The sequence below is a fragment of the Onychomys torridus genome, chromosome 2 (assembly GCF_903995425.1).
Source record: "Onychomys torridus chromosome 2, mOncTor1.1, whole genome shotgun sequence".
NCBI lineage: Eukaryota > Metazoa > Chordata > Mammalia > Rodentia > Cricetidae > Onychomys > Onychomys torridus.
Genome location: NC_050444.1, coordinates 159,166,505 through 159,190,453, shown reverse-complemented (window position 1 = coordinate 159,190,453; position 23,949 = coordinate 159,166,505). Strand labels below are relative to the sequence as shown.

Sequence of the window (23,949 nt, the reverse complement as noted above, 5' to 3'; positions counted from 1 at the left end):
GAACAAAGCTGGCAGTGGGAGCTTCAGGGCAGGCAGGGACTGTCATTTTCTAAACCCTAGACTAGTTGAACAAAAGGGACATTTTTAGGAGGTTTTTGGCATTTTGAGGCAGGGTTTCATATAGCTCAGTCTGGCCTCAAACTCCCCATGTATCCAAAGCTGGCCTTAAAGTTAAGATTCTTCTGTCCCTAGTGTGGTGATTACAGGTATGCACCATCGTACCCAGCAGCATACTTCAAAAAAATTATTGTTATTAATTATATTATTTAGGAGAAAAGTTCAAAACAGGGTTTCTCTCTGAAACAGTCCTGGCTGTCCTGCAACTCACTCTGTAGAGCAGGCTGGTCTCGAACTCAGTTAACCTGCCTCTGTCTCCCAGAGTGCTGGGATTAATGGAGTGTGCCACCGTCACCCAGCTTATTCTTATTATTTTTTTAATGTGGGGTACTAGAAGTAAACCCAGGACCTCATACATACCAGGCAAGTGCTCTGCCCCAATGGATACCCCCAGCTTCTGTTGGTGCTAGCTGCCCAGCTGCTCTCAAGACATGTTGCAAAGAGCCCCATCTGCTGGGCTGTGCTTCCCCCAGATCAAACCTTTGCCATTGCCAAGTCTTTGACCTGAGAGCTAAGAAGCCTGGGATCTGGGTATTAGGGTTGGAGAAGGACCTTTGAGGTCCCAGCCTGCACCTGAGTTCACAGGAGTTCTGAGGAAGTTCTGGGGCCAGCCTGAAGTGCTGTGATGACCCCCTCCTTCCTCTGCCCTTCACTCCTTTTCCTCTCACAGAGACTTGTGCCGCCAAGACCAGACTTGCACCTACTATTTCAGTGTGGATGCTGATGTGGCTCTGACTGAGCCAGACAGCCTACGGCTCCTGATTGAACAAAACAAGTAAGTGTGTGGGTGGCCCCCTGAGCAAAGCCTGGTCAAATAGAAGCCCCTTGACTTTCTCCCCCTCTTCTTGGACCTCCCAGCCTGAAAACTCCAAGGGCTGACAGACTGGCACTTTCCTGAGTCTGTCCTTAGCATGGGAGGGGTGAAGTTTCTGATGAGCCGAGCTTGTCCTGTCCCAATGACAAGGGTAGAGATCCCAGTGTGCAAATCACAGGTTGCTTGGCCCCTCCCTTCCCCATCCTCAGTATTGTCTGCCCCTGCCTCCTACTCAGGAATGTCATCGCTCCACTCATGACCCGCCATGGGAGGCTCTGGTCCAACTTCTGGGGGGCACTGAGTGCAGATGGGTACTATGCCCGCTCTGAGGACTACGTGGATATTGTGCAGGGACGGCGTGTGTGAGTACATATCACCTTCATCGCTTCTCCTGGGTTTGTGGTACCTCCTTCCCTGCATCCCTGTTCCGGTTGCCCTCAAGCAAAGGGGACTAGAGTCAGACACACAGAAGAAATCCTAAAAGTTATCTTGGGCTCCCATGCCCAGGGTGGGAAGAGGAGATTAGCACTGTTGAGTTTAGGATTTAACTCAGTAGTAGAATGTTTGCAAGCCCCTAGGTTTGGGCCCAGCACCGAAACAAGATAAAAGATAGATTTTTACAGACAGATTAGATCTGGCAAGATGGCTCAGTAAGTAAGGGCACCTGTTGCTAAGCTTGAAAACTTGAGTTTGATCCCTGAGACACACATGATAGAAGGAGAGAACCAGCTTCGAGAAAGTTGTTCTCTGATCTCCACACGTCCTATGGCGTACACTCCCCCCACCTCTCTCTCTCTCTCTCTCTCTCTCTCTCTCTCTCTCTCTCTCTCTCTCTCTCTCTCTCTCTCTCTCTCTCTCTCTCTCTCTCTCTCTCACACACACACACACACACACACACGTATACAAAATAAAATGAAAACATAAAAAAATTCAGATTAGCACCCTCAGATGAATGCCCCCCTCAAACACCGGCTGTGACCTCAAGTTCAATAGACTTGAACTCCTGATTCTCCTGCCTCCCTCTCCCAAGTTCTGGGATTATAGATGTGTGCCACCACACCCAGCTTGTTCATATTTTTGATACAACCTTTTCTTTCTGGCTCCTGGCTGTGAGTCCTCCTGCTAGACTGTGACCCTCGTATTTCCTCTCTCTGCTGCAGCGGCGTCTGGAATGTGCCTTACATCTCAAACATCTACCTGATTAAGGGCAGTGCCCTGCGGGCTGAGCTGCGGCATGTAGACCTGTTCCAATACAGCAAGCTGGATGCCGACATGAGTTTCTGTGCCAATGTCCGGCAGCAGGTCAGTGTGGCTTTTGGGAGGTCCTTGTGCCAGGAATGTGGTCCTCCAGCCTTGACCAGCACACTGGGCTATCTTGTCACCATAGGCCCAGGAGCTCTGAGGGGCCAACAGGGACTTCTGGGCACTGGGTGTGAGGCCAGTCCTCAGGTCTGTAGAGACCAGGTTTTGCACTGTCTGTGTATTTTTGTGTGTTTTGTTTATGTATCAAGATGGAACCTTTAGCCTACAATAGACATGAACTCCTGACCCTCCTACCTCAGTCTCCCAAATTCTGGGACTAGAGATGTGTACCACCACATCCCACTCATTTATAAATTTGGTATAGCCTCAGTGTATCCTGAGAAGTATGTCCAAGGGACCTTCACATCATCTTCATGGTTTTGGTGTGTGTCTTTTGTTGTTGTTGTTGTTTGTTTTCTTTTCTTTTCTTTTTTTTTTTTTCAAGACAGGGCTGTCCTGGAATTTGATCTGTAGATCAGGCTGGCCTCGAACTCAGAGATCTGCCTGCCTCTGCCTCCCTAGTGCTAGGATTAAAGGTGTGGGCCACCACTGCCTGGCTTTGTATATTGTTTTGAAACAGGATCATACTGGCTTTGAACTCATGATCCTCCTGCTTCTGCTCCCTGAGTGCTAGGATAGCTGAAGCATGTGCCGTGACATCTGGTCCCATTACATAGTTCTTTGTGATTTTTTTCTAGTGTGGGATCAAACTGAGTGTCTCACTCGGTAATGTGAATTTTTTCCTGTGTGTGTGTGTGTGTGTGTGTGTAGATGAGGAACTTCATGGAGTTGATTTTCTCTCTCAACCTTTACATGGGTCCCACAGCTTGCACTCAAGGTGTCAGGCTTTACCCACTGAGCCTTCTCATCTGCCCCGATGAATTTGTTTCAATCAACAGTATGGTTCCGTTTTTCCCTGTGACCAGCATGTCAGGATCACAGCCCTTGGGAGTGCTCTTGCCCACAGACTTGAGGCTCTGGGTTCAATCGCCAGTGTTGCAAACAAGAAAGAAAGAGAGAGTCCTTTTCTTTTATATTCAGTCCTCCAGGAAGCCTTCCCTGATTGGAGCTGTGCTGGGTGCTGGGACACGCACTGTTCTCATAGGTCTTTAATCTTGTAAACTTGAATCTGGCGGTGGGGCACTGCACTGCCCCTCCCTGGGGTCTGCAGGGTAAGGAGACTTGTCTAACCATCTACTCTCTGTAGGAGGTGTTCATGTTCCTGACCAACCGACACACCTTTGGCCATCTGCTGTCCCTAGATAACTACCAGACCACCCACCTCCATAATGATCTCTGGGAGGTGTTCAGCAACCCTGAGGTGAGACCTGGGTGGGTGGACCTGGACTGGGAGTCACAGAGACTCCAGTTCAGTGATCTTGTGGCCATAGACGCCTGGGTGACCTGTTCTCCACATGTCCAAGTTCACCTCCAGAGTGCTATTCTAGTATAGAGGGAGCCTTAGCCACATCGCCATCTAGTGGCGCAGGGAGCTGTGACTTATTTGAGCCTTTTTAACCTTTGGGCCACACTTGGATTCTACAATGGTTCTTTCCTGGCTTGGCTTACCTCTGAGGATGTCTCAGTGATGAGATGAAGCAAGTAGCAGTTGTGACAGTGTATGGGGTGTGGAGCTGACATGGGCATTTGTACATGCCTATACACAGCCACATACGGACCCATGAATGTACATGAAGGTGCAGATGTGAGATCCTGTCTATCCAGATAACACTCTCACACCCAGCAGGCACATATGATAACCTGCTGGCTTCTTTTTTGTTGTTGTTTTGTTTTTTTCAAGACAGGGTTTCTCTGTGTAGTTTTGGTACCTGTCCTGGATCTCACTCTGTAGACCAGGCTGGCCTTGAACTCACAGAGATCCGCCTTCTCTACCTCCTGAGTGCTGTGATTACAGGGGTGCGCCACCACCGCCTGATCTGCCAGCCTCCCTTGAGTTCATACTTACTCATGTTTTGAGGGACCTGAAGGCTGAAGGCTCCCTGGGAGCATCCCAGGCTATTAAACTTAAGGTGACCACAGCTGACTCAGGCCAGGCATGGGAACCCCATTCCACGTTGCATTCTCTACAGGATTGGAAAGAGAAGTACATCCATGAGAATTATACCAAGGCTCTGGCGGGGAAGCTGGTGGAGACGGTAAGGGGTTCATATCCCACGGTTGCAGCCCTGGGATACACGGGGGTGGAGCTTGAATGTGAGGGGAAAGGAGGAGTCAGTGTATCTGCTCTGGCAGTGCTTGGGGTGGATTGACCTCTCCCTCAGCAGCACTTTCTATCTGGGCATGGCGGTGTAGGCCTGTAATAAACTCAGGAGATGGAGGCAGAAGGATCGGGAATTCAAGGAAGAGGAGGAGGGACCATCCCCACGTGCTGCCTCGGAGCCAAGAACGAGGGGTGGGGGCTCTGTCCTGGCACTCACATCTGCAGCCCCTGTGCTAGGTGTACACTCTCTAGTGGCTGTAACCTTGGCTGGAAAGTCCCTCTGAGCTCTGTCCCCCAGTCCCTCACTCCGTCTAACCAGCCTCCGCTGAGCCCTGCCTCCTCGGGGACACTCAGTAAGTTCCTCTGAGGCTTAGTGAGTGGGCTGGGGGAGACTCACCAGGAGCTCCGTAGGGGATCTCGCAGTTTGAGGAGGACATGGTGCTATCACTCTGGACTCCTGTGACGGGGTCTTCCCTCTTCCCAGCCTTGTCCGGATGTCTACTGGTTCCCCATCTTCACGGAGACGGCCTGTGATGAGCTGGTGGAGGAGATGGAGCACTATGGCCAGTGGTCTCTGGGTGATAATAAGGTAGTGCCATGGACTCCTGGGAGGCTGTAGGAGACTGCCTTACCCCAGATGCCCTTCTAGGCTCTTCTGGTCACCTAGCCAGTGTGCCCAGGACTCTTTACTTTTGGGGTGCAAGCAGGCAAGAACTCGAGGTTTAGAAACTGGGAGTGTTGGTCCCCAAGCAGACATTGCCAGTTGTGTGGCTTTGAGCTGCCTTACAATGGCTGGTTTTTCACTTCCGGCTGGTATTTGGATGCTTCGGCTTTTCCTGCCCCAGGCAAGCATGCGAAATGGGGAGAAATGGTCCAATGGGAGACAAGGGCATTGGGTACCAGGTCCAAGTTCTTTAGACATCTGATGCAAGTGGCATGGTGAACATTTGTTCTCCGAAGGAGTCCCTTGCCTACACACAACTTGGGAACTTTCGGCATTGCCGTTAAAGATGCACAAGTTCCTCGATCTGTGTGCCCCCAATTGGCTGATCTCTGACCCTACTGTGCCCCTGGTTACCTGCCTAACCTAGGTATTTTGGTGTCTGGGCAGACAGGGACAGTCCATGGACCCCTTAGCCTCAGTGAGTAGTGGCCCCTGCCCCCCATTTCTATGCCATTTCTAAGAGGCTTAAAACATTGTGTAACTCAGTGCAGAACATCTGCTTAGTGTTGTAAGATTCTGGGTTCAGTTCTCATCACCAAGACAAACCCCACAGCACCCATTCATTGTCTCCTAGTTCCTGAGGGCCAGGATCCAGGCATGCCTTACCCGGGTCCGCTGCTGGGGCCTCACAAAGCTGCAGTCTCGGGGTCTGCTGGAGTTGTTCTTCATCTATGGATTGGGGTCTCATTATCAGTTCATGACGTTGTTGGAGCAAGTCAGTTCCCTAAAGCTGCAGAACTTGGGACAGCTAGGTTCTCCAAGGCCAGCAGGCACCATGACCTGTCTGCCCAAGATTCTCCTTTAAAAGGTTCTTGGGATAGGTCTGACTACCCAGGATAACCTCTCTGTTGATTAACCTCAAGTTGGGATTAGGACTTCAATGACATCTGCATCCCCTTTCCTCTTTGTCATATAATGTCCCATCCTGTGCCAAGGTCAAGGAGAAGGAATGAGTCAGAGGCTGGGTATCTAGGCATGGGAGACCAGGTGTCATCTTGGATTTACTCTCCATGGTTGCTTCCAGGACAACCGTATCCAGGGCGGCTATGAAAATGTCCCCACTATTGACATCCACATGAACCAGATCACCTTTGAGCGGGAGTGGCACAAGTTCCTGGTGGAGTACATCGCCCCCATGACTGAGAAGCTCTACCCTGGCTACTACACCAGGGTGGGTCTGCCTGGAGGCGGCGGGATGGGGGATGGTGGGCACAGTTCCAGCTTTAGGGAGTCGCTAGACGTTCTGGTCCCCACAGTAGAGTAATATCTCCACACTGTCAGGTGAGGTACGGAGGGGAATGTGTGTGTGTGTATGTGTGTGTGTGTGTATGCTGTGCCTCTGGGTGGGGCCTTGAGAGGCACTTATGGGTCCAGTATGCTGCCCTAGGCACTGACTGTGCTTCTTGTGAGTCATTCCTATGTTATCTATTTATTGGGACTGGGGATCAAGTTAGATCCCCAGCTCTTTATTTTTGTTGCTTTTTTTTTTTTCAAGACAGGGTTTCTCTGTGTAACCTGGAACTCACACTGTAGACTAGGCTGGCCTCTAACTCAAAGAGATCCACCTGCCTCTGCCTCCTGAATGCTGGGATTAAAGGCATGTGCCCGACACCACTGCCTGGCTTCAGAAATGGGTCTTTTGAGACAGGTCTCTCTATGTAGAGCAGGCTGGCCTTGAAACTTGAGATGTTCCTCCTTGCTTGGCTTCCTGAGAGCTGGGACTACAGGTGTGAACCACCAGGCCTAAATCCTGGTTCTCCTTTTTCCCTTTTCTTTTGAGACAAGGTCCCACTAAGTTGCTCCAGCTGACCTAGAACTCACTTTGTAGCCCAGGCAGGCTGAGGACTTTGGACCCTCCTGCCTCAGCTTCACAAGTAACTTGGAGTCTAGATGTGCCCACCTGGTTCAGCATTCATTCTATACCTTTATCTGTTTGTTTGTAAATTTATTTTCTTTTTAAAATTTATTATTTTTAAGTATATGTGCTGTGTATACTTGTGTATGGGCACTTGAGGGATCAAGAGAGGTGCTGGATCCTCTGGAACTGGAGTTACAGATAGCTGTGAGCCACCACATGGGCACTGGGAACCAAATCTAGGTCCTCTGCAAGAGCGTGACATGCTCTCGACCACTGAGCCGCCTTTCCATCCCTGTTCTCTGTGTATTTAAACCCCGTCTTCCTTCTCTCACTAGTCCACCAGAGAAACCGTTCAGCTGGCCGCAAGCCCTTCCAATCCCTGCTGTCTCTCTAGTGGCCTCATTGACAAGTCTGTCCTCATGCATGCCAAGCAAGCACTCCACCCAGTGAGCTATACCTCCTCACACCCCTCACCCCCCACCCTTTTCCTGGCCTTTCGAGGCAGGGTCTTTCTGTATAGCCTAGGTTTAGCTAGAACTTGCTTTGTAGACCCAGGCTGGCCTTGAATTTGAAGCAGTTCTCTTGACTCACAGGCATGCCTGACTTTTTAACTTTATGTGTGTGGATGTTTTGCCTGCATGTGTGTCTGTTTACCACAGTGTACATTTCCATGAGAAGGACAGAAGAGGTTGTCAGGTTCCCTGGGACTAGACTGGAGTTACTGATGGTTGTGAGTCACCATGTGGGTGCTGGGAATCTAACCTGGGTCCTCTGGAAGGGCACACCTTCTCTAGTGTAGCTGGGCTCATTCCCAGGGAAGCATTAGTTTATATAGTGGCTAGAAAGGGCAAACAGAGTTGGAGTCATTCCTGTTCTCAGCCTGACTCCTTTCCTTCCTCTCTCTTCCCATCTCCCTGTCTGTCCGTCTGTCTGTCCCTCCCTCCCTCCCTCCCTCTCTCTCTCCTTCCCTCCTTCTTTCCTTACATTATTCCTGAGACTCTTATGTGCCAGCTGCTGTCCTAGGCACTGGCATGAAGCAGCCCCATGCTCTGAGAGTGAACAGCATAGCAGAGTAGATGGGAGCTCACTGTGCCCTCTGCCTCTCCTTGGCCCTCCCAGCCTCTCTTAACGGATGTCGGCTTTCTTGTCCCTTGCCCTGTCCCAGGCCCAGTTTGATCTCGCCTTCGTTGTACGCTATAAGCCTGACGAGCAGCCTTCATTAATGCCTCACCACGACGCCTCTACCTTCACTGTCAACATAGCCCTCAACAGGGTCGGGGAAGATTATGAGGTGAGCCAGGGCTCTGAGGCTGGTGGAGGGAGGAGCCAGGCTCTGGTGAGCAAAGGGCCCGGGGGCTTGGAGGAAAATGGTGCCAAGTATGTGGGGAGGGCTTTCTGGAAGAGTGTGATCAAGGCACAGTTCAGCAGCTTACGCATCTTCACAGGAGCCAGAGCACAAACTCCAGGAGGTCTGGGCAGTGGTTCTGCACCCTGCCTTCTTCCTCAGTAGTCCTGTGCCCTCGAACAGGTTTCTTGGCTTCTCTGTTTCCTTCTGTTTTCATATGAGCCATGACCCAGCTCATGGCTTATTAGAAACCCAAGTAAATACTCAATGAGTGACAGCTAGTGGTGAAGGCATCTGGGGTTCTCCTTATGAGAAGAAAGAAGGCTTTTTTGGGAGTGTGGGGACTGTTAGCCTTGGCATAGGGCACAAACTTGTGGCTGGAAGACAGAGCTGTGGAAACCAAGAAGGCATTGAGGTCAAGAAAAGCCATTCTGAGGGCCTCAGCTAGGCCTCTGCATTGGGCCAGTTAATGAGCTAGCTTGGGCCTCCATCCATTCCTTATGCAATTAAAAAAAATTGATTTGAGAGAGAGCCTTACACTGTAGCTTTGGCTGGACTCAAACTCACAGAGATCTGCCTGACTCTGCCTCCTTAGTGCTAGGATTAAAGGTATGCACCACCAAGCCCAGCTACAACTTTTTTTTTTTTTTAAAGTTCTTTTGGACTTAGCCCTGGACTAGGCACTGAGAAGGACACCCATAAAAACAACTGTGTTGGGACTGGAGATGTGGCTCTGTGGGTAGCATGACTGCCTATCATGTACAAACCTCTGGGTTCATTCCCAAACTGCATAAAACCAGGCATGGTGGTGCACACCTGAACTTAGGATGAGAGGCAAGAAGATCAGAATTCAAGGCTGTCCTCAGCTACATAGCAAGTTTGAGGCGAGCCTGGACTACATGAGAAATCCATCTTCAAAACCAAAACCAAAACAGCTATTGTTCCAGGGAGCTCACCAGAGATGGCCAGTCAGACACAGTTTATAATTAACTGGGAGGGGTTTTTTTTGTTTTTGTTTTTTGTTTTGTTTTGTTTTGTTTTTTCAGAGACAGGGTTTCTCTGTGTTGCACCTATCCTGGAACTCACTTGGTAGCCCAGGCTGGCCTCAAATTTACAGAGATCCACCTGGCTATGCCTTCCGACTGCTGGGATTACAGGTGTGCGCCACCACCGCCCGGCTAACTGGGAGTCTTTATTCTAGCTGGCTGGAATTACACAAGTGTCCAGGGACCTGGGTGGTACCCTCAAGTGTCCAGAACATGGTTGTGTTGTGTTTTGTTTGGTTTTGAGACAGGGTTTCTCTGTGTAGCCCTGGCTGTCCTGGAACTAGCTCTGTAGACCAGGCTGGCCTCAAACTCAGCGATCCACCTGTCTCTGCCTTCCATGTGCTACACCAGGCCCAGCATGAGAACTTGGGGTTTTTAAAAGGCAGAAGCCACATTCTGCCATCTCATGTGGGAGCTGTAGGGAGCTTCACAACGTAAGTAAGCAGTTTGAGAGTTGGGTAATTTTCCATGGGATTCTCCATCAAGGAGATCACGTTCTAGTTGTACCTGGAGTGGCCTCAGCAAGAATGTAAGCTGGAGGAGCCTCTGCACTGCTTTGCTCTGTCCAACTGTGATTTTCAAGAACTTAGCAGTGGGAAGTTATGTGTGGTGTAGCAGCACTTGGGAGGCAGTGGCGGGAGCCTGGTCTATACAGTGAGCCTCAGGACAGCCAGGGCTCTGCAGAGACGTCTTTTACAAAGCCAAACAAAACAAGGTAACAGTGAAGCAGTATAACCCTGAGCCATGAGTTCTCAACCAGGAGTGGTTTTGACTCCTGGGGAACATTAGCGATGCTTGAAGACATTTTGAAGTGTCAGACTCTGTGGTTGTTCCTGACATCTAGTATGACTAGAGGCCAGGATTACCCAGGATGGTCCCTGGCAACCAGGTGTCTGTACTTCTAGGAATGAGTAATTTGGCCATGAGCTAAAGGAACCCAGGGGTTCTTGCTTCCTAGGCAAGTGCTTTCCTGCTGAGCCATACCCCCAAGCAGTACTAAGCTCTGTGTATGAATGTATGTATGTATGTATGTGTTTGCTTTTCAGAGAAGGTCTCATGTATCTCTGGTTGGCCTCAAACTTGCTATGAAGCTGAGGCTGGCACTGAACTCCTGATTCTTCTTCGTCCACCTTTTGAGTGCTGGGATTACAGGCCCTGCCACACCTAGTTAGACGAAACTCTGTGTATACTCTTATTTATTTCTGTCAGCTGTCTATAGACTCAGAACCTGAGGCTTGGGGGAATCATAAACTTGGTAAAGGGTGAAAAGGATGGAGGTGACCTTTGCCCAGGGCTGCCTGACTCCAAGGTCGGCCTCTGCTTCTCCTAGTGCGTTTCTCAGGCAGGTGATGACTGTCACTCCACAAGGCATCCCTAGACCTCAGTGCCGACAGGCTCCTTGGCTGTGATAGACCAGAGGACAGGGAGCTATGGAGAAAGGGATGTGAATGTGGAAAGAACTCACTGACGCTTCCTCTCTCCCAGGGCGGAGGCTGCCGATTTCTGCGCTATAACTGCTCCGTGAGAGCCCCGAGGAAGGGCTGGGCCCTCATGCACCCTGGGCGCCTCACACACTACCACGAAGGCCTTCCCACCACCAAGGGCACCCGCTATATTGCTGTGTCCTTCGTCGATCCCTAACTGGCCGGTGCCTGCTTCTGTTAGATTTTTCTCTTCATTGACAACTACTGCCCAGCAGCCTCCGGGACCTCTGGGTCCCAAGGAACCCAGTCCAACCTCCAATTCCTGAATTCCTGTTGCTCTTGAAGCTGCCAGTTGGAAAGATCGGGCGTAGACCAGAGATGGAGCGCCCCTCCAAGACTGGGGCTGCCCACGGTGCTCTCACCAGTCCCAGGAGACAGTGGTAATGGTCATCTGCCTGGAGTTCCCGGCCCTCCTCCTTCCTCTGACTTTCTCTGGGGTCAGACTTCTGCCAGAGCTGCCTGGGAGAATGTAGAGTCAGAAGCTATGCCCAGTATACCTGTGGAAGATCGTGCCACCAAGATCTGGGCATTCCTGCCCCCAACTCCAGCCCTGGATTAGGACTGTTGAAATCCTCCCTCCCAGGCTTGTGTCACCGGAACAAACAGTGGTCTCTATTGAGACTGTGACTCAGAAATCCTCCCAGAGGGGCAGGAAAGACGTCTGTGCCACAGCTTGGTTCTCTACTGACCCTGCTTGGGGGTGGGGCATGATATGTCCACACTGTACTGGGTCACCCTGTCCCGATGCCTCTGGAGACAGGGGCAGAAATGAGAGTTCTATTAAACGTTGTTCAAACCACTGTATGAGCAAAGCCTGGGGTGGGCCAGTGTGCACGTGACTGGCAGACATCTGCAGGGTTGTAAGAGCCCTTGGCTGGTAGGTCAGGCTGCTAGTAGACTCTAGGACTCCCATTTCCCAAACCCAGTGTGGCCTCCAGGGTGCATTAATGTATTCTCAAAGTCTCTACTAAGAACTGCACACTGGTTGGGCCATACTCTTTCAGCTGCCAAGACCTGCATACCTGTCATTGCTTCTATAGCCTTTGCTAATCTGCAGCTGCGACTATGAGATCATGAACAGAACTTTGGGTGGCCCCACCATCCCCCGGGCACATTGGTTTGGTTTTAGGGCATTTGCTAGTAAGATCTAACATCTAGCCAGGAGATGGTGGTGGCACATGCCTTTAATCCCAGCACTCGGGAGGCAGAGGCAGGTGGATCTCTTGTGAGTTTGAGGCCAGCCTGGTCTATAGAGTGAGTTCCAGAACAGCCAGGACTGTTACAAAGAGAAACCCTGTCTTGAAAAAAACCAAACCAAACCAAAAAAAAAAATAATAAAAAAATAAATAAAAATCTAACATCTATGTAGCCCAGGCAGGACTCTAATTCAGCAGGATCCTCCTGTTTGGACCCCAAGATCTGGGATTACAGACACGCTACCACCACTCCCTGCTAAGAGCTACCATCTGTCCATCTCTTACAGTAAGCTGGTGCAAGTCAGGCCCTCCTGGGTGAGGGCTATTTCTTCTTCACGGTGGAGGGTGGAGAGAGTCGTTGGCTCAGGGACATAGCAGGGAAGTGGTAGGAACAGGCCTTTGAGAATAGTCTCAGAGGTTGAAGCAATCGCAACCTTGCCTGAGGAATTGGCATCAGCATTTGGAAGGCGGAAAAAGAACCACATGGGCTTCACTGTGGGCTCCGTGAGAAACGTCAACGGTCTCAATGGCCCTAAGAACAAAGCTACGTAGAGCAGCAGGGAATGGCCAGCTAATATAAGCTGTTGCTTTAACTTGTATGATTTTTGCCTCCTGGGAGACTTTAGCCATTTCTGAGACAATTTTGGGGTGTTACAACTGAGGGAGGGGGTGCTATTGGTTTCTAGTAGACAGAGACTAGGGGTGCACAGGGCATCTCCTAACCACTATGGACAAAAAGATTTATCCTAAAGTGTCAGTAGTTCTGGAGAAGACTTGTCAGCAGATGCCAATGAAGCTGGGCCTTAGTGTGTGTGTGTGTGTGTGTGTGTGTGTGTGTGTGTGTGTTTCCCAGTGAGTGAAGTCCCCTGAGACCTAGAGGGTGCAGGTGGCCGGAGGAGGTGGGTAGGCAGGTCAAACTGAGGCATCTTAGTCTTATGGAGAAGGTAGGAGTGGGTTATTGTGGTTTTGAGACAGTGTCTGTGTGTAGCCCAGGCTGTCCTCCTACCTTTGCCTCCCAAGTGCTAAGGTTACAGGCTTGACTTTTTGTCTCTTTGCTATTGCTATACTGTAACAGAGTACTACAGTCTGGTAATTTGTAAACATGCAGGGGTATCCAAACTTTTGACATTCCACATGATGCTGCCATCTACAAATGTGTTGAGCTGAATTCATAGCTATCTTGGGACACATGTGACCCCTGGGCTATAACTGGATTAGAAGTTTGTATCTTTGGGTATGGTAGTGTACATGTATATAATCCCAGCACTGGGAGGCAGAGGTGGAGGGATGGGAAGTTTCAGGCTAGCCTGGGCTACCTAGAGACCACCCCATCTCAAAGAACAAACAAAACAAAACAAAAATAACAAACTAAATCAAAGCATAGAAGTTTATGAGTCTGCACCTCAGGGAGCTGCATCATGGTGGCAAACAGTACACGGTCAGGCAGAGGGTACATGCTACCTCAGATTTCCCTTCCACCCTCCTGGTCTCATCTCATTCTCATTGCTCCCCAGAAGCCATAGCTCCAAATGCCATTAAAGGGACTTTCTCAGAATTAGATTTGTAACAAGTGAACATGGATGGTGTCTTAGGTTTCTGTTGCTGTGATAAAACACCCTTACCAAAAGCAGCTTGGAGAGGAAAGGATTTGTTTCAGGTTATAATTTTCAAGTCACACTCCGTCACTGAGGGATGTCAGGGCAGGATTAAGGCGAGGCTGTGGAGGAATGCTGCTTCCGAGTCCTTCAGACCCGTCTTAGGGAAGTACTTTCTCAACCGAGATTTCCTCTGCTCAGGTGATTCTAGCTTGTGTCAAGTTAAAAAAAAAAAAATCTGACCAGCACAGAGAACACATTCAAACTATAAGGAAGCTAAAAGGGGTTGGAACTCCACTTGGAAACAACCAGTCATTTATGAATTGTGTATATTGGAGCTCGTGAGTCGGCTCATCCTCCAGTCACTCGGACAAACTTGATGGCTGGAGTTTGATTCCCAGAACCTACCATGTAAAGGGCAGAGGAAAGAACTAACTCCACACCTGTACCCTCTACATACATGGAGCTCTCATGTGTGCATGCACACCTTCACACACAGACACACACACCCCTCACATACACAATAAAATTGTTTTAAAAAAGTATGTATGCCTTTTAAAAGATTCTTCAGTTTTGTTCCAAGACTCCCCATCTTTGGGAAAGAATGACATAAGATAGGCCTCCTGCAGGTAGACCCCTGCTCTCCCTGGACCCATTTCCAGTGGCCATCAGCAGTACTGGAGGAACTTAGTCATTGAGGGGTTAAAGGAAGGCCTCATGGTTTGGAGTTCTGGTTCAGAGAAGCCCAGATGAAGGGTAAAATGAGAAGCGTGGGAATGGGCTAAAAAGTTCCTTCTGCTGTCTAGGATGGGATTAGGGCCTAGGCCAAAGCTTGCAGGGAGGTTACTGGACAGGAGATATTTTAGGTGAGGTCTTCCTGGCCTCTGTCTTGGGTTAAGATTCTGCTAAAGGGAAAGGAAATGGAGTCCACAATTCTGTGCTCAGAGAATTCCCTAGGGAGGCTGGGGACGATGGAGGAGGAGACACTTAAGTGCAGCTAAGACTTGAGTACACACCAGACCCTAAGGCAAGAGCTGGGTTTGACCAGTCCAAAGTCAGACATTACAGACAGGAGGCTGCCTTGGGAGCAGTGACTACTGAGCAGCTTCCCCTGACTCACCTCCCTGGAGACTCATAACTGGAGTGCCGACTTACCTCTAAAGCTGTTTGTGACATGACTCTACCCTGGCTGTAGGGCAGGGCCAGTCAGTATAAAATATAACATGAGAGCTAGGTGTGGTGGTGATTGACTACAATCTTAGCCCTAGGGAAGTGGGGCAGGAAGATCATCAGTTCAAGGCTAGTTTGGACCACCTAGAGAGCCTCAAAAAAACAAACTAACAAAAAAGCAATGTAGTATGCACCTCAAATGCAGGCCACTTGGGTGATTTAAAATATTCAACAAGCCATATTATATGCTTTTAAGGATTTTGTTTGTTATTTTTAGTTAATGTGTATGAGTTCCTGCCTGCATGTATGAAAGAGCACCACACATGTGCCTGGTGCCCATGGAGGACAGAAGAGGACATCGGATCCCCTGAATTGTAGTTACAGATGGTTGTGAGCTGACATGGGGGTGTCTGGTCCTCTGTAAAAGCCATCTCTCTGGGCTCCAGCCATATTTACTTACTATGTGTGGGTGAATGCACCATGCCATGGTGCTTGTGTGGAGGTCAGAGAACAACTTTTCAGGAGTGGATTTTTTTCCTTCCACCATGTGGGTTCCTGGTGATGGAACTCAAGTTGGCAGGCTTGGTAGCAGCCATCTTTACCCACTGAGCCTATGACCTCCACTATTAGCTATACTTTTAGAAGTAAAAAGAGATGTGAATTTAATTAAGATAATGTATTTCATTTAGTCCAGTTTATTCAAAGTCTTAACAACATGTTATCAAATAAAAATATTAATGAGGTAGTTTGCATTTTTTTCATATTTAGCATTGGGGCATCTCTCAATTTGCAGTAGCTACATTTCAGGTCCTCAGTAGCCACAAGTGGCTGGTTGGTGATGTTACAGAACCCACCCAGGCTTGGAGCCCTCCCAGCTTGGGGTCGTCAGCTGTATTCTAGTTTCTGGCCCAAAATAAGGGGCCAGTGAGTGACATGTGAGGTCGGATAATGATGCCCTGAGTGGCCTGGAACTACTGTGAAAATTTTAAAAATTGTATGTTAGATACCCAGCTCAGTGACTGGCACTTAGTTGCCTGATGCGTTGTGGCTGCTGTTTTCATTGTCTCAAAGGCAACTGAAAGACAATTACTTCACTCTAACAGTCTGTTCCCTTTGAAGACGCTTCTCTCAGATTATGAAATGCAAGTCTGGATTTCAAACTTGGCCGGTGTTACAGGGTCAAGTTCTGGAGCAACAAATGAAAACGCACAGCAGACCTCTAATCCGCACCCTTGTGGTCGTCCCCGCCTCCCCCACTCCCAAACCCCCATGCTTGACAGCTCAAGGCTCCGCCCCACCCCGCCCTGCCTGGCACCGATCTAAACTACAACTCCCATGATGCATTGGGGACCCCACCCAAAAGATTACGTCATCTGCGTAGGACGCGGGACGGTTACCAGGCACGCGGAGACTTCCTTTAGAACGCGGAGTCTCTGGACGCTGTCGCATAGGAGTGGTAGGGTTGAAGAAACTGAGCTCCTAAGCCTTCAGCTCATCTGGGCTGCGGCGGGGCGAGTGACGAGCGCAGCCCCCTCCCCTCCCTCTTCTCTCCGTGTGGCGCCAGCTAGTGACGTCGTGGGTGTGATGGCCGCCTCGAGGCCGGGACGGTGAAGGTGAGAGGGCGAGCGCGCCGGGGTGGTGGAACCGGCAGGCCTCCGCCGGGAGAGTCCTGAGCCGTCCAGCTTAGGACGCTGGGACGCTGGGGCTCCTGGGGCTCGGCCTCAGGCTCGGGTCACACGGTCGTTCCCCTGCTCCGGCCTCGCCGCCGTGCCCTCCTCGACTCTGAGCAGGGGGCGGGCCGCAGGACCCGGGCCGCAGGACCCAGGGCTGGGAGGTGGGCTGGAAGCTCCCGCACCCTGGTCCTCCCAGCCCTGTGGTCACATTCCTGACCCCTGACCCTTTCCCAGTTTTCATCCAATACTTTTCTATTTTCTTTTTGCCAGCATTTTTTCAGGACCCAGTTCACTGCCTACCCCATTTGTGGCGGAGGTCTTTTTACACGTATGACTTCTCATTGCACCGTTAAGACCCTCGAGGGTTGGAGCTATTCTGATCCGTCACTGACCCTAGCACCTAGCACATTGAAGGCCTCAGAAAATGCTGAAAAACATAGCTGTTTGGATGCAGAAAGGCAAAACTGCCGTCTCCCATCTCTTGTAATACTCCCTACCGTTTGTTTATTTTTCCAGTCATCTCTCCCTCCTTCCAGAATTGTCCCCTTTTTGTCTCTTATGTTGGAAAACACAAGTGAGCTTTGGAGTCACAGCTAGTGTGTCTTGGTTTTAGCTTGGCCACTTGACTGCATACATCTGAGTACTCTAAGCCCAAGTTTATTCCATAGACGTGAGAATGGAAGGGGTTCCTTTCCAGCAGCTGGGGTACTGGCTTTCAGTCAGGTCTCCTCCTCTTTCTTACCACACCTCTGCTAGTTGACAGTTTCTCTGTCCCCGTGGCCAGGCCTTGTCCTGGTCCAGCTCCCTCCTTTCTCCGCTGGATGTGCCTTTTGGGGAACCTCACTGACACCTTGCACTAGCATGGAGCTAAGAATGTGTTTGTGCATGCCTGTGTTTGTGTCCCTTGTCATGATCTTCCCCTCCCCCTCCACACTTCCTCACCTGCTCCTCAAGTGCCTCAGTGAGTAACTTCCCTCAGGGATGAGTTAGTTTGGCTTTAACACCTGATTAGACGTGTTTTGCACATCAGGTGGTTTTTTTTTTTCTTCCTAGTTGCCTATTGACTGCTCTCTTTTGCTTTCCAAAAGTTGGGACAGGTGGAGTCAACACCATCGGTAGCCAACCTGGACCTGAGTCAGCACAGAAGAGACCCCAAGCTCTTTCCGTCTTTTTGACTCCAACCATGTCCACGATGCCCACCCTGTGAAGGTCTCTTACCAGCCAAAAAGTAAGTGGAAGGTGTGGTTTGGGGCACCATGGATCTGCATTGAGAGCAAAAGAGTGTGTTCTGCTGGCTCTCGGGTGGCAAGTCTCTTGGTTGGGATCCTGGAACACAGAGCTGGTGGCTTCCAACTTCTGTTGGGAGAAGCTGTTTCTCCTTTCTGCTTCCATGGGATTTCACTAATTGACAGTTCAAAACATGGCCAGGATCTATCTCCTGAGGTCCCTGAAGAATTAGTCTCTTTCCCTTGTTTGTTCTTCCCTGTGCTGGCTCTTCTCCCCTCTGCATGGCAGAGGTTGGCTCCTTATTGTGGCTCTAAGAGTCTGCTCTGTTTGTTACCTTGTGTACTCTTTTGTTTCAATTTCTCAGCTTCTCCTCTGTTCCAGTTGTGCCAGCAGACCATCTCTGGACCCATTTTATTTTCTCTGCTAGGAGTTGCTGTACATAAAACTGGGTAAGGAGGTGATGTGGATTCAGGGCCACACCTGATCCAAATACTTTGCACTGAATTTCGTGCTGCTGTGCAAACACCTAATGCTCCTCCACTAATAGCCTGGGTTGAGGCAGAGTTTCTGATGGCCTTCAAGTGCTAATACTGGTTTCTGTTCTGAACTGGGTTTGTTTCTGATCTTAAGTTAATATGCTGTTATTGTGCTCTTGCAACTTCTGGGGGTAAGAGAAGACTGTCAGATGAATGAACCTTTCCCTAAAGTCTGATCTAAGGAATTTTAAAATTCTAAGGAATTTTAAAGCCTGTTAGAAGTTTCTTCTCACCTCACCCCTCCTTTCTTTTGAGAAAGGCAGGGTCACATGAACAGGCTGGCCATGATTAACTGAGGACCTTACGCTCTCTTGTTTTTTTTTTTTTTTTTGGTTTTTCGAGACAGGGTTTCTCTGTGTAGCTTTGCGCCTTTCCTGGAACTCGCTTTGGAGACCTGCCTCTGCCTCCCAAGTGCTGGGATTAAAGGCGTGTGCCAACACCGCCTGGCTTTCTTATTCTTTTTTCCAGATTTATTTGTTTTGTATGCATGTGGGTCCCAGTGCCCATGTGGAGGTCAGAGGACAACTTGTGGGAATTTGTTCCCTCTACCATGTGGGTTCAGAGGATTGGATTTAGGTTGTTAAGTGTGGCAGCAAGAGCTTTTATCAATGGCTGAGCCATCTCTTCTTCCCAGCCTCGAACTGGTGATTCTCCTGTGTCCACCTCCCAAGTGCTATGAATGCACTTGTGCACCACCAGGCTGTCAAGAAGTGTCTTCCTGCCGGCTGGTGTTGGTACATGCCTTTAATCCCAGCACTCTGGAGGAGAGGCAGGCGGATCTCTGAGTTCAAGGCCAGCCTGGTCTACAGAGAGAGTTCTAGGACAGCCAGGGCTATGCAGAGAAACCCTGTCTTGAAAAACCAAAAACTAGGGCTGGAGAGATAGCTCAGGGGTTAAGAGCACAGGCTGCTCTTCCAGAGGTCCTGAGTTCAATTCCCAGCAACCACATGGTGGCTCACAACCATCTATAACTGTAGTCTCAAGAGATCCAACATTCCCTTTCTAGTGTGCAGATGTACATGTAGACAAAGCATCTATATACACAGAATATATAAATAAATAAATCTTGAAAAAAACTCCATTTAAAAAAAAAGTGTCATCATTGAATAAATTGCTCAGTGCCAATCTGTTGCAGTGACACTGAGTTTAAGTCTGCCGTCCTTCACAGGTCTCTGCCACATTCATGTGCACAGAAATGATTTGGCTGTACTAGAGTTTTACACATTGATGTCCATGTGGAACTTTTTGTGCATGGACCATTGGGTATTAGAGTTCTGGAGATCACTGTTTGGTAAATACTGCTGTTAAGTGCTCCAAAATCCGAATCACTTTGGGGATGTCACAGAAACTCAGGGTGTGCCATATAGCATAGCTAAGGTAGTGTAACTGATGTTGAAACAGAACCTCTGGTCCAGTTGTACTTAGGGGACAGGCCCCACATGCCTGCAGTGAGCCCTGTGGTAAGGTGAGGTCTATTAGGGATTTCCAGAAGAGGGACAAGAACTCAGCATCATCCCACCACCTCACTGACAGGAAAAGCCCCAGATAGCACGGGTTCTTTGGGGGCTTTTGTGTATATATTTACAAATTTAGTCATTTTGTACACATGGATATGTGCAGTTTGCTCTTTGGATTAGATTTCAGAATGAAAAATTTGTTCATCTCTCTTGACTGGTTAAGCTCCAGATACTTAGCTAGAAGCTGCTTTTCAGGAAAAAGTGGATTTGAGTATTTAGGGATGGAAGATTTTAGGCTGTTTCCCTCAGTGGTCTTCACTGACACAGCATGTACCTCTCACAGTTGTGGATGAGAAAGGTGGGATGGGGACGATGCTATGCTGTCAAAGCCTGGCTTTGTAGAGGCTCAGTACCTAGGTAGAGAAAGTGATTTTAAAAGCAATTCAAATGAAAGATCTGGTAAGGCTGTGTCCTCTGTGTGTGGGTGACTTTGAGTTATATCTAGGAGGAAAGTAAGAATATACAAAATGAATGGAAAGGACAATGGTTTCTAGACAGAAGCAAGGTCAAATGCAGACACTCTGCCTGGAAATTAGCAGAGCCAGAAGAATTGGAGCTTGGAGCCAGCTGTGGTACTTCTCTGCAGGGCTAGGATGCATAGCTGTAGGTGTGAGATCAGGTGTGAGGCTCCTGACCAGCTGAACACCCAGCAGGCCCTTAACTCCAGCCACTTGGCTTTACTAGTGTGCATGCCCTGAATCTTGCATTTACTGAACACTAACTGCTCTTGGTTTATATTGTTTGGGCTTGACGACTATGACCTGCACCTTGGAAGCACCCACTTCTAAAAGCCCAGCAGCTATCAAGGAACTTTCTTCCTACAAGCAAGTCACTTGTGGGCTGGGCACTGCTTATCTTTTCCAGCTGACCTGTTTACTCCATTTCCATGGCAGCGGGTGGGGGAGTACAGGATGTGTCTGTAGGGTTACTCACCAACATTGCTCCCAGCATCCTAGGCTGGATTGCTGGGTGGCCATGGGGAGAGTCTTGTGACCTGGCTGTAGTTTATTACTGTTTGAGACCATGAGGTACGTATCTACCTTTGAGCCCTGCCTGTGCTGAGCATGTTGCCCGTCGTTATCTGTAGTCATCTTACAATTCACACCATGTCTTATTTGTTGAATATGAGAAACCAGGGCTTCACAGTGAAATGACTGGTGTGGATTTGTGCAAGAAGAACCCAGGGACTCTGCTGTTGATTTCAGAATCTCTGTCTTGAGCAACCTCACCCCATCCTACCCTCTTTTTCCTCCCCTTCCCCTTTTTTGTTCTCTTGTTCCCGCCCACCCCATGACTTCAAGGCACTCTTCCTTTGCTGTGTTGAGTTGTTTTATCTCTAGTGCCCATTCTCCGAGCTCTGTTGTCTTTCCTAGTTGAGAAGGTCTGTCTGTCTCAGAAGCTGGGTGTGGTAGTGCACTCCCATAGTTGTAGCACTTGAGAGATAGAGCAGGAGAATAAGTGCAAGATCTCCATGAGAACCTATCTCACCACCACCACCACAACCCCACCATCACTACCACCACACACCACCACACACCCTGAAGAAAGAAGTGGGGAAGGTGGAAATGGCAGTGTGCCCTTCCCTTCCCCTTGGCCATACAGAATCTGTCACATGCAAACAGGTTTGTTGATTTGAGCAACACAGGTTCGTCCCCATCTCTGGACCTATCTATTTGCCCACCTTGAAGGTGGCCTTTCTCAAAAGACCCAGTTTTAGCATGCAGGCTTCTTGTGCCTTTTTCTGTCTGTTCTTCCTGCAAAGGACCTTATGTTGCAGCTGTTGACTTCATTGTTGGGTTATCTTGTGTGCTCACTCATGAACAAGGGCTGTTGGGGTTGAGGCTTGATGGCAGGCACCATGGGTAGGGTGGCCATGCACAGAATGACAGGACCAGACACACACAGCTGCACATTTCCCTCATCCTGGGAGGGCCTTTTCCTTCCATGTCCCAGGATCTGCGGGCTTTGCTAGTGAAATAGCTCTCTCCATGGTTGGAACTCTTAAGTAGGACCTTCCAGGGATCCACTTGGGGGCCGGCAACACCTGGGAGTCACTGGTGTATGTTTTGACCTTTGACCAAGGATCTCTAGGACTCTGGAGTTAAGTGTCGTGGCTTCTGTGGAGATGTGTGAAACTGGAAAAAAAAAAAAAAAGAGACTAGTGGAGAGAAAATGTCCAGGGTTTTACCTTTCATTTCCAAGTAGACTTCTGTCATATGCTATAATAGGAGAAATTAATAGTCTGTTGTTGTCATTTATTTGAGACAGGGTCTATGTAGCCCAGACTGACCTTAAACTCACTGTGCAGTCATAGCTGGCCTTGAACTCATGATCTTGATTCCAGCTCCCAAGTTTTAGAAGTAGATCTCTGTCACTTGAGGGTCACTTGTCCTTGTCTCTACTCTGTAGGTAAGCACACTAACAAGCCCATTAGGAATGAGGACCACTGTGTTCCTGGACCGCAAAGTAACCCTGACCTTGAATGCACTTTGCTTTCACTGTCTGATGCTCTTTTAGGGTGATGGTGTTGAGGAGATAGGTCCAGTTTCTACTACTTTTCCACCTGAGGATTCCTGTGTGTGTGATTGTGTCATCCCAAGATTCCTCCTCTCTCTGAGGTACTAGTCAGTGTTGACCAGGCAAGGCAGGGATTGCCAGCACCAAACCTGAACTCGGGGCTCTGCAACCAGGCATTTGTGAACCCACACAGTGTGACATGGAGATGGGCCGAAGTGAACTAAGAACTCCCTTCCTGCTTAAAGATGTTGGGACCTTGCTTCCCTTGAGAGAGTCCGGAGCACCCCATGTACTTGGTGGTCCTGGCTCTCTTCCCAGCTCTGTACCCCAGCAGCCTAGCCAAACACGAGTGTGCCTGTGTTCATACGGTCTTGGTTCTCTCGCAGCGAGATGTCCCTGCTCTTCTCTCGATGCAACTCCATCGTCACCGTCAAGAAGGATAAGCGACACATGGCTGAGGTGAATGCTTCTCCACTCAAGCACTTCGTTACTGCCAAGAAAAAGATCAATGGCATTTTTGAGCAGCTGGGGGCCTACATCCAAGAGAGTGCCAGCTTCCTTGAAGGTGAGTTGGGCCCCTTCTCAGCCAGGCCCTGTGAGAAATTCGAGTAGCAGAATACGGGGGTCACTGTGGGCTTGCTTTAGGGAAACAGGATACGGGGGTCACAGTGGGCCTGCTTTAGGGAAACAGGATACGGGGGTCACAGTGGGCCTGCTTTAGGGAAACTCAGGTGTCTCATTACCCTCACCTGTGCTCTGCTTGGATCCCTGTGGATCCTGAGTACCAGGAGCCAGGAAGATCAGGTGTGAACTGCTAAGTTAGGATTCCACAGAAACGTGTGAAGGAGATTGGTTTTTGTTTGTTTGTTTGTTTTTTGGTTTTCAAGATAGGGTTTCTATGTAGCCCTGGCTGTTTTGGAACTCAATCTGTAGACCAGGCTGGCCTTAGACTCAGAGATCCACCTGCCTCCGCCTCCTGAGAGCTGGGATTAAAGGCCTGTGCCACCATGCCCTCTTAAGCGTAGGTGAATCTTATCCCTATCAAAAAGGCAAGCAGGCAGGAGGAGTGGTGTGGTGACTGCTCTGTTGGTGAAGCCTGGCTTACACAAAGCTTGTGTTCCATCCCCGTCACATGCAGAGGTGTGTGGTGCATGCCTGTAACCCCAGCCCTGGGATTGCAGTGGGAGGAACAAGAGCTGAAAGTCTTGGCTGCTAATGAACCTGAGGTCAACTTGAGCTTTGTGAAACCTTGTCTCCTAAAACTAACCAAACAGAAAACCAAAAGGCAAGTAGACTAAATTTTGAGAGTTAGTGATGCCTTAGTGTCAGAGTGACTAGCTTTACCCAGGTGTCTCTCATGCCACAACCCATGTGTTTTATTTGGCTTAGTTCTGGCTGCCATAGCACCAAACCCTGTTGGGTGTTGATTATTCCAGGGCTCTGGCCGGTATTTTTAGATTGGCAATAGAAGTGCAAGTAGGGAAGTCATGTGACTGGATTTTCTCCAGTCACTAATTTGAGCACAGCCTCTGTGCAGAGGACTACTTCCCAGCACCCCTTTCTGTCTGAGGGTAGTTACAGCTGCTGGCTATCAGGCTCCCCTAAAG

The 23,949-nt window shown here is 49.4% G+C and overlaps 2 protein-coding genes across 4 annotated transcripts in view; both read left to right on the top strand.

Moving 5' to 3' along the window:
• The window catches only part of Plod1 (procollagen-lysine,2-oxoglutarate 5-dioxygenase 1), a 29,546-nt gene extending 17,831 nt beyond the window's left edge, over positions 1 to 11,715 (top strand). The window contains exons 11-19 of the mRNA XM_036179312.1: positions 788 to 892; positions 1,168 to 1,293; positions 2,092 to 2,233; positions 3,441 to 3,554; positions 4,324 to 4,389; positions 4,939 to 5,043; positions 6,203 to 6,349; positions 8,202 to 8,327; positions 10,913 to 11,715. Coding sequence (XP_036035205.1) covers positions 788 to 892; positions 1,168 to 1,293; positions 2,092 to 2,233; positions 3,441 to 3,554; positions 4,324 to 4,389; positions 4,939 to 5,043; positions 6,203 to 6,349; positions 8,202 to 8,327; positions 10,913 to 11,068 — 1,087 coding nt within the window. The 3' untranslated portion in view covers positions 11,069 to 11,715. The remainder of the gene's footprint in view (positions 1 to 787; positions 893 to 1,167; positions 1,294 to 2,091; positions 2,234 to 3,440; positions 3,555 to 4,323; positions 4,390 to 4,938; positions 5,044 to 6,202; positions 6,350 to 8,201; positions 8,328 to 10,912) is intronic.
• A 4,531-nt stretch (positions 11,716 to 16,246) lies between these two features.
• The window catches only part of Mfn2 (mitofusin 2), a 30,848-nt gene continuing 23,145 nt past the window's right edge, over positions 16,247 to 23,949 (top strand). The window contains exons 1-4 of one of the 3 annotated variants that reach the window (XM_036178031.1): positions 16,247 to 16,485; positions 17,634 to 17,773; positions 18,137 to 18,221; positions 22,729 to 22,907. In XM_036178031.1, coding sequence (XP_036033924.1) covers positions 22,733 to 22,907 — 175 coding nt within the window. In that variant the 5' untranslated portion in view covers positions 16,247 to 16,485; positions 17,634 to 17,773; positions 18,137 to 18,221; positions 22,729 to 22,732. The other 2 variants (XM_036178029.1, XM_036178030.1) reach the window with 2 other exon arrangements.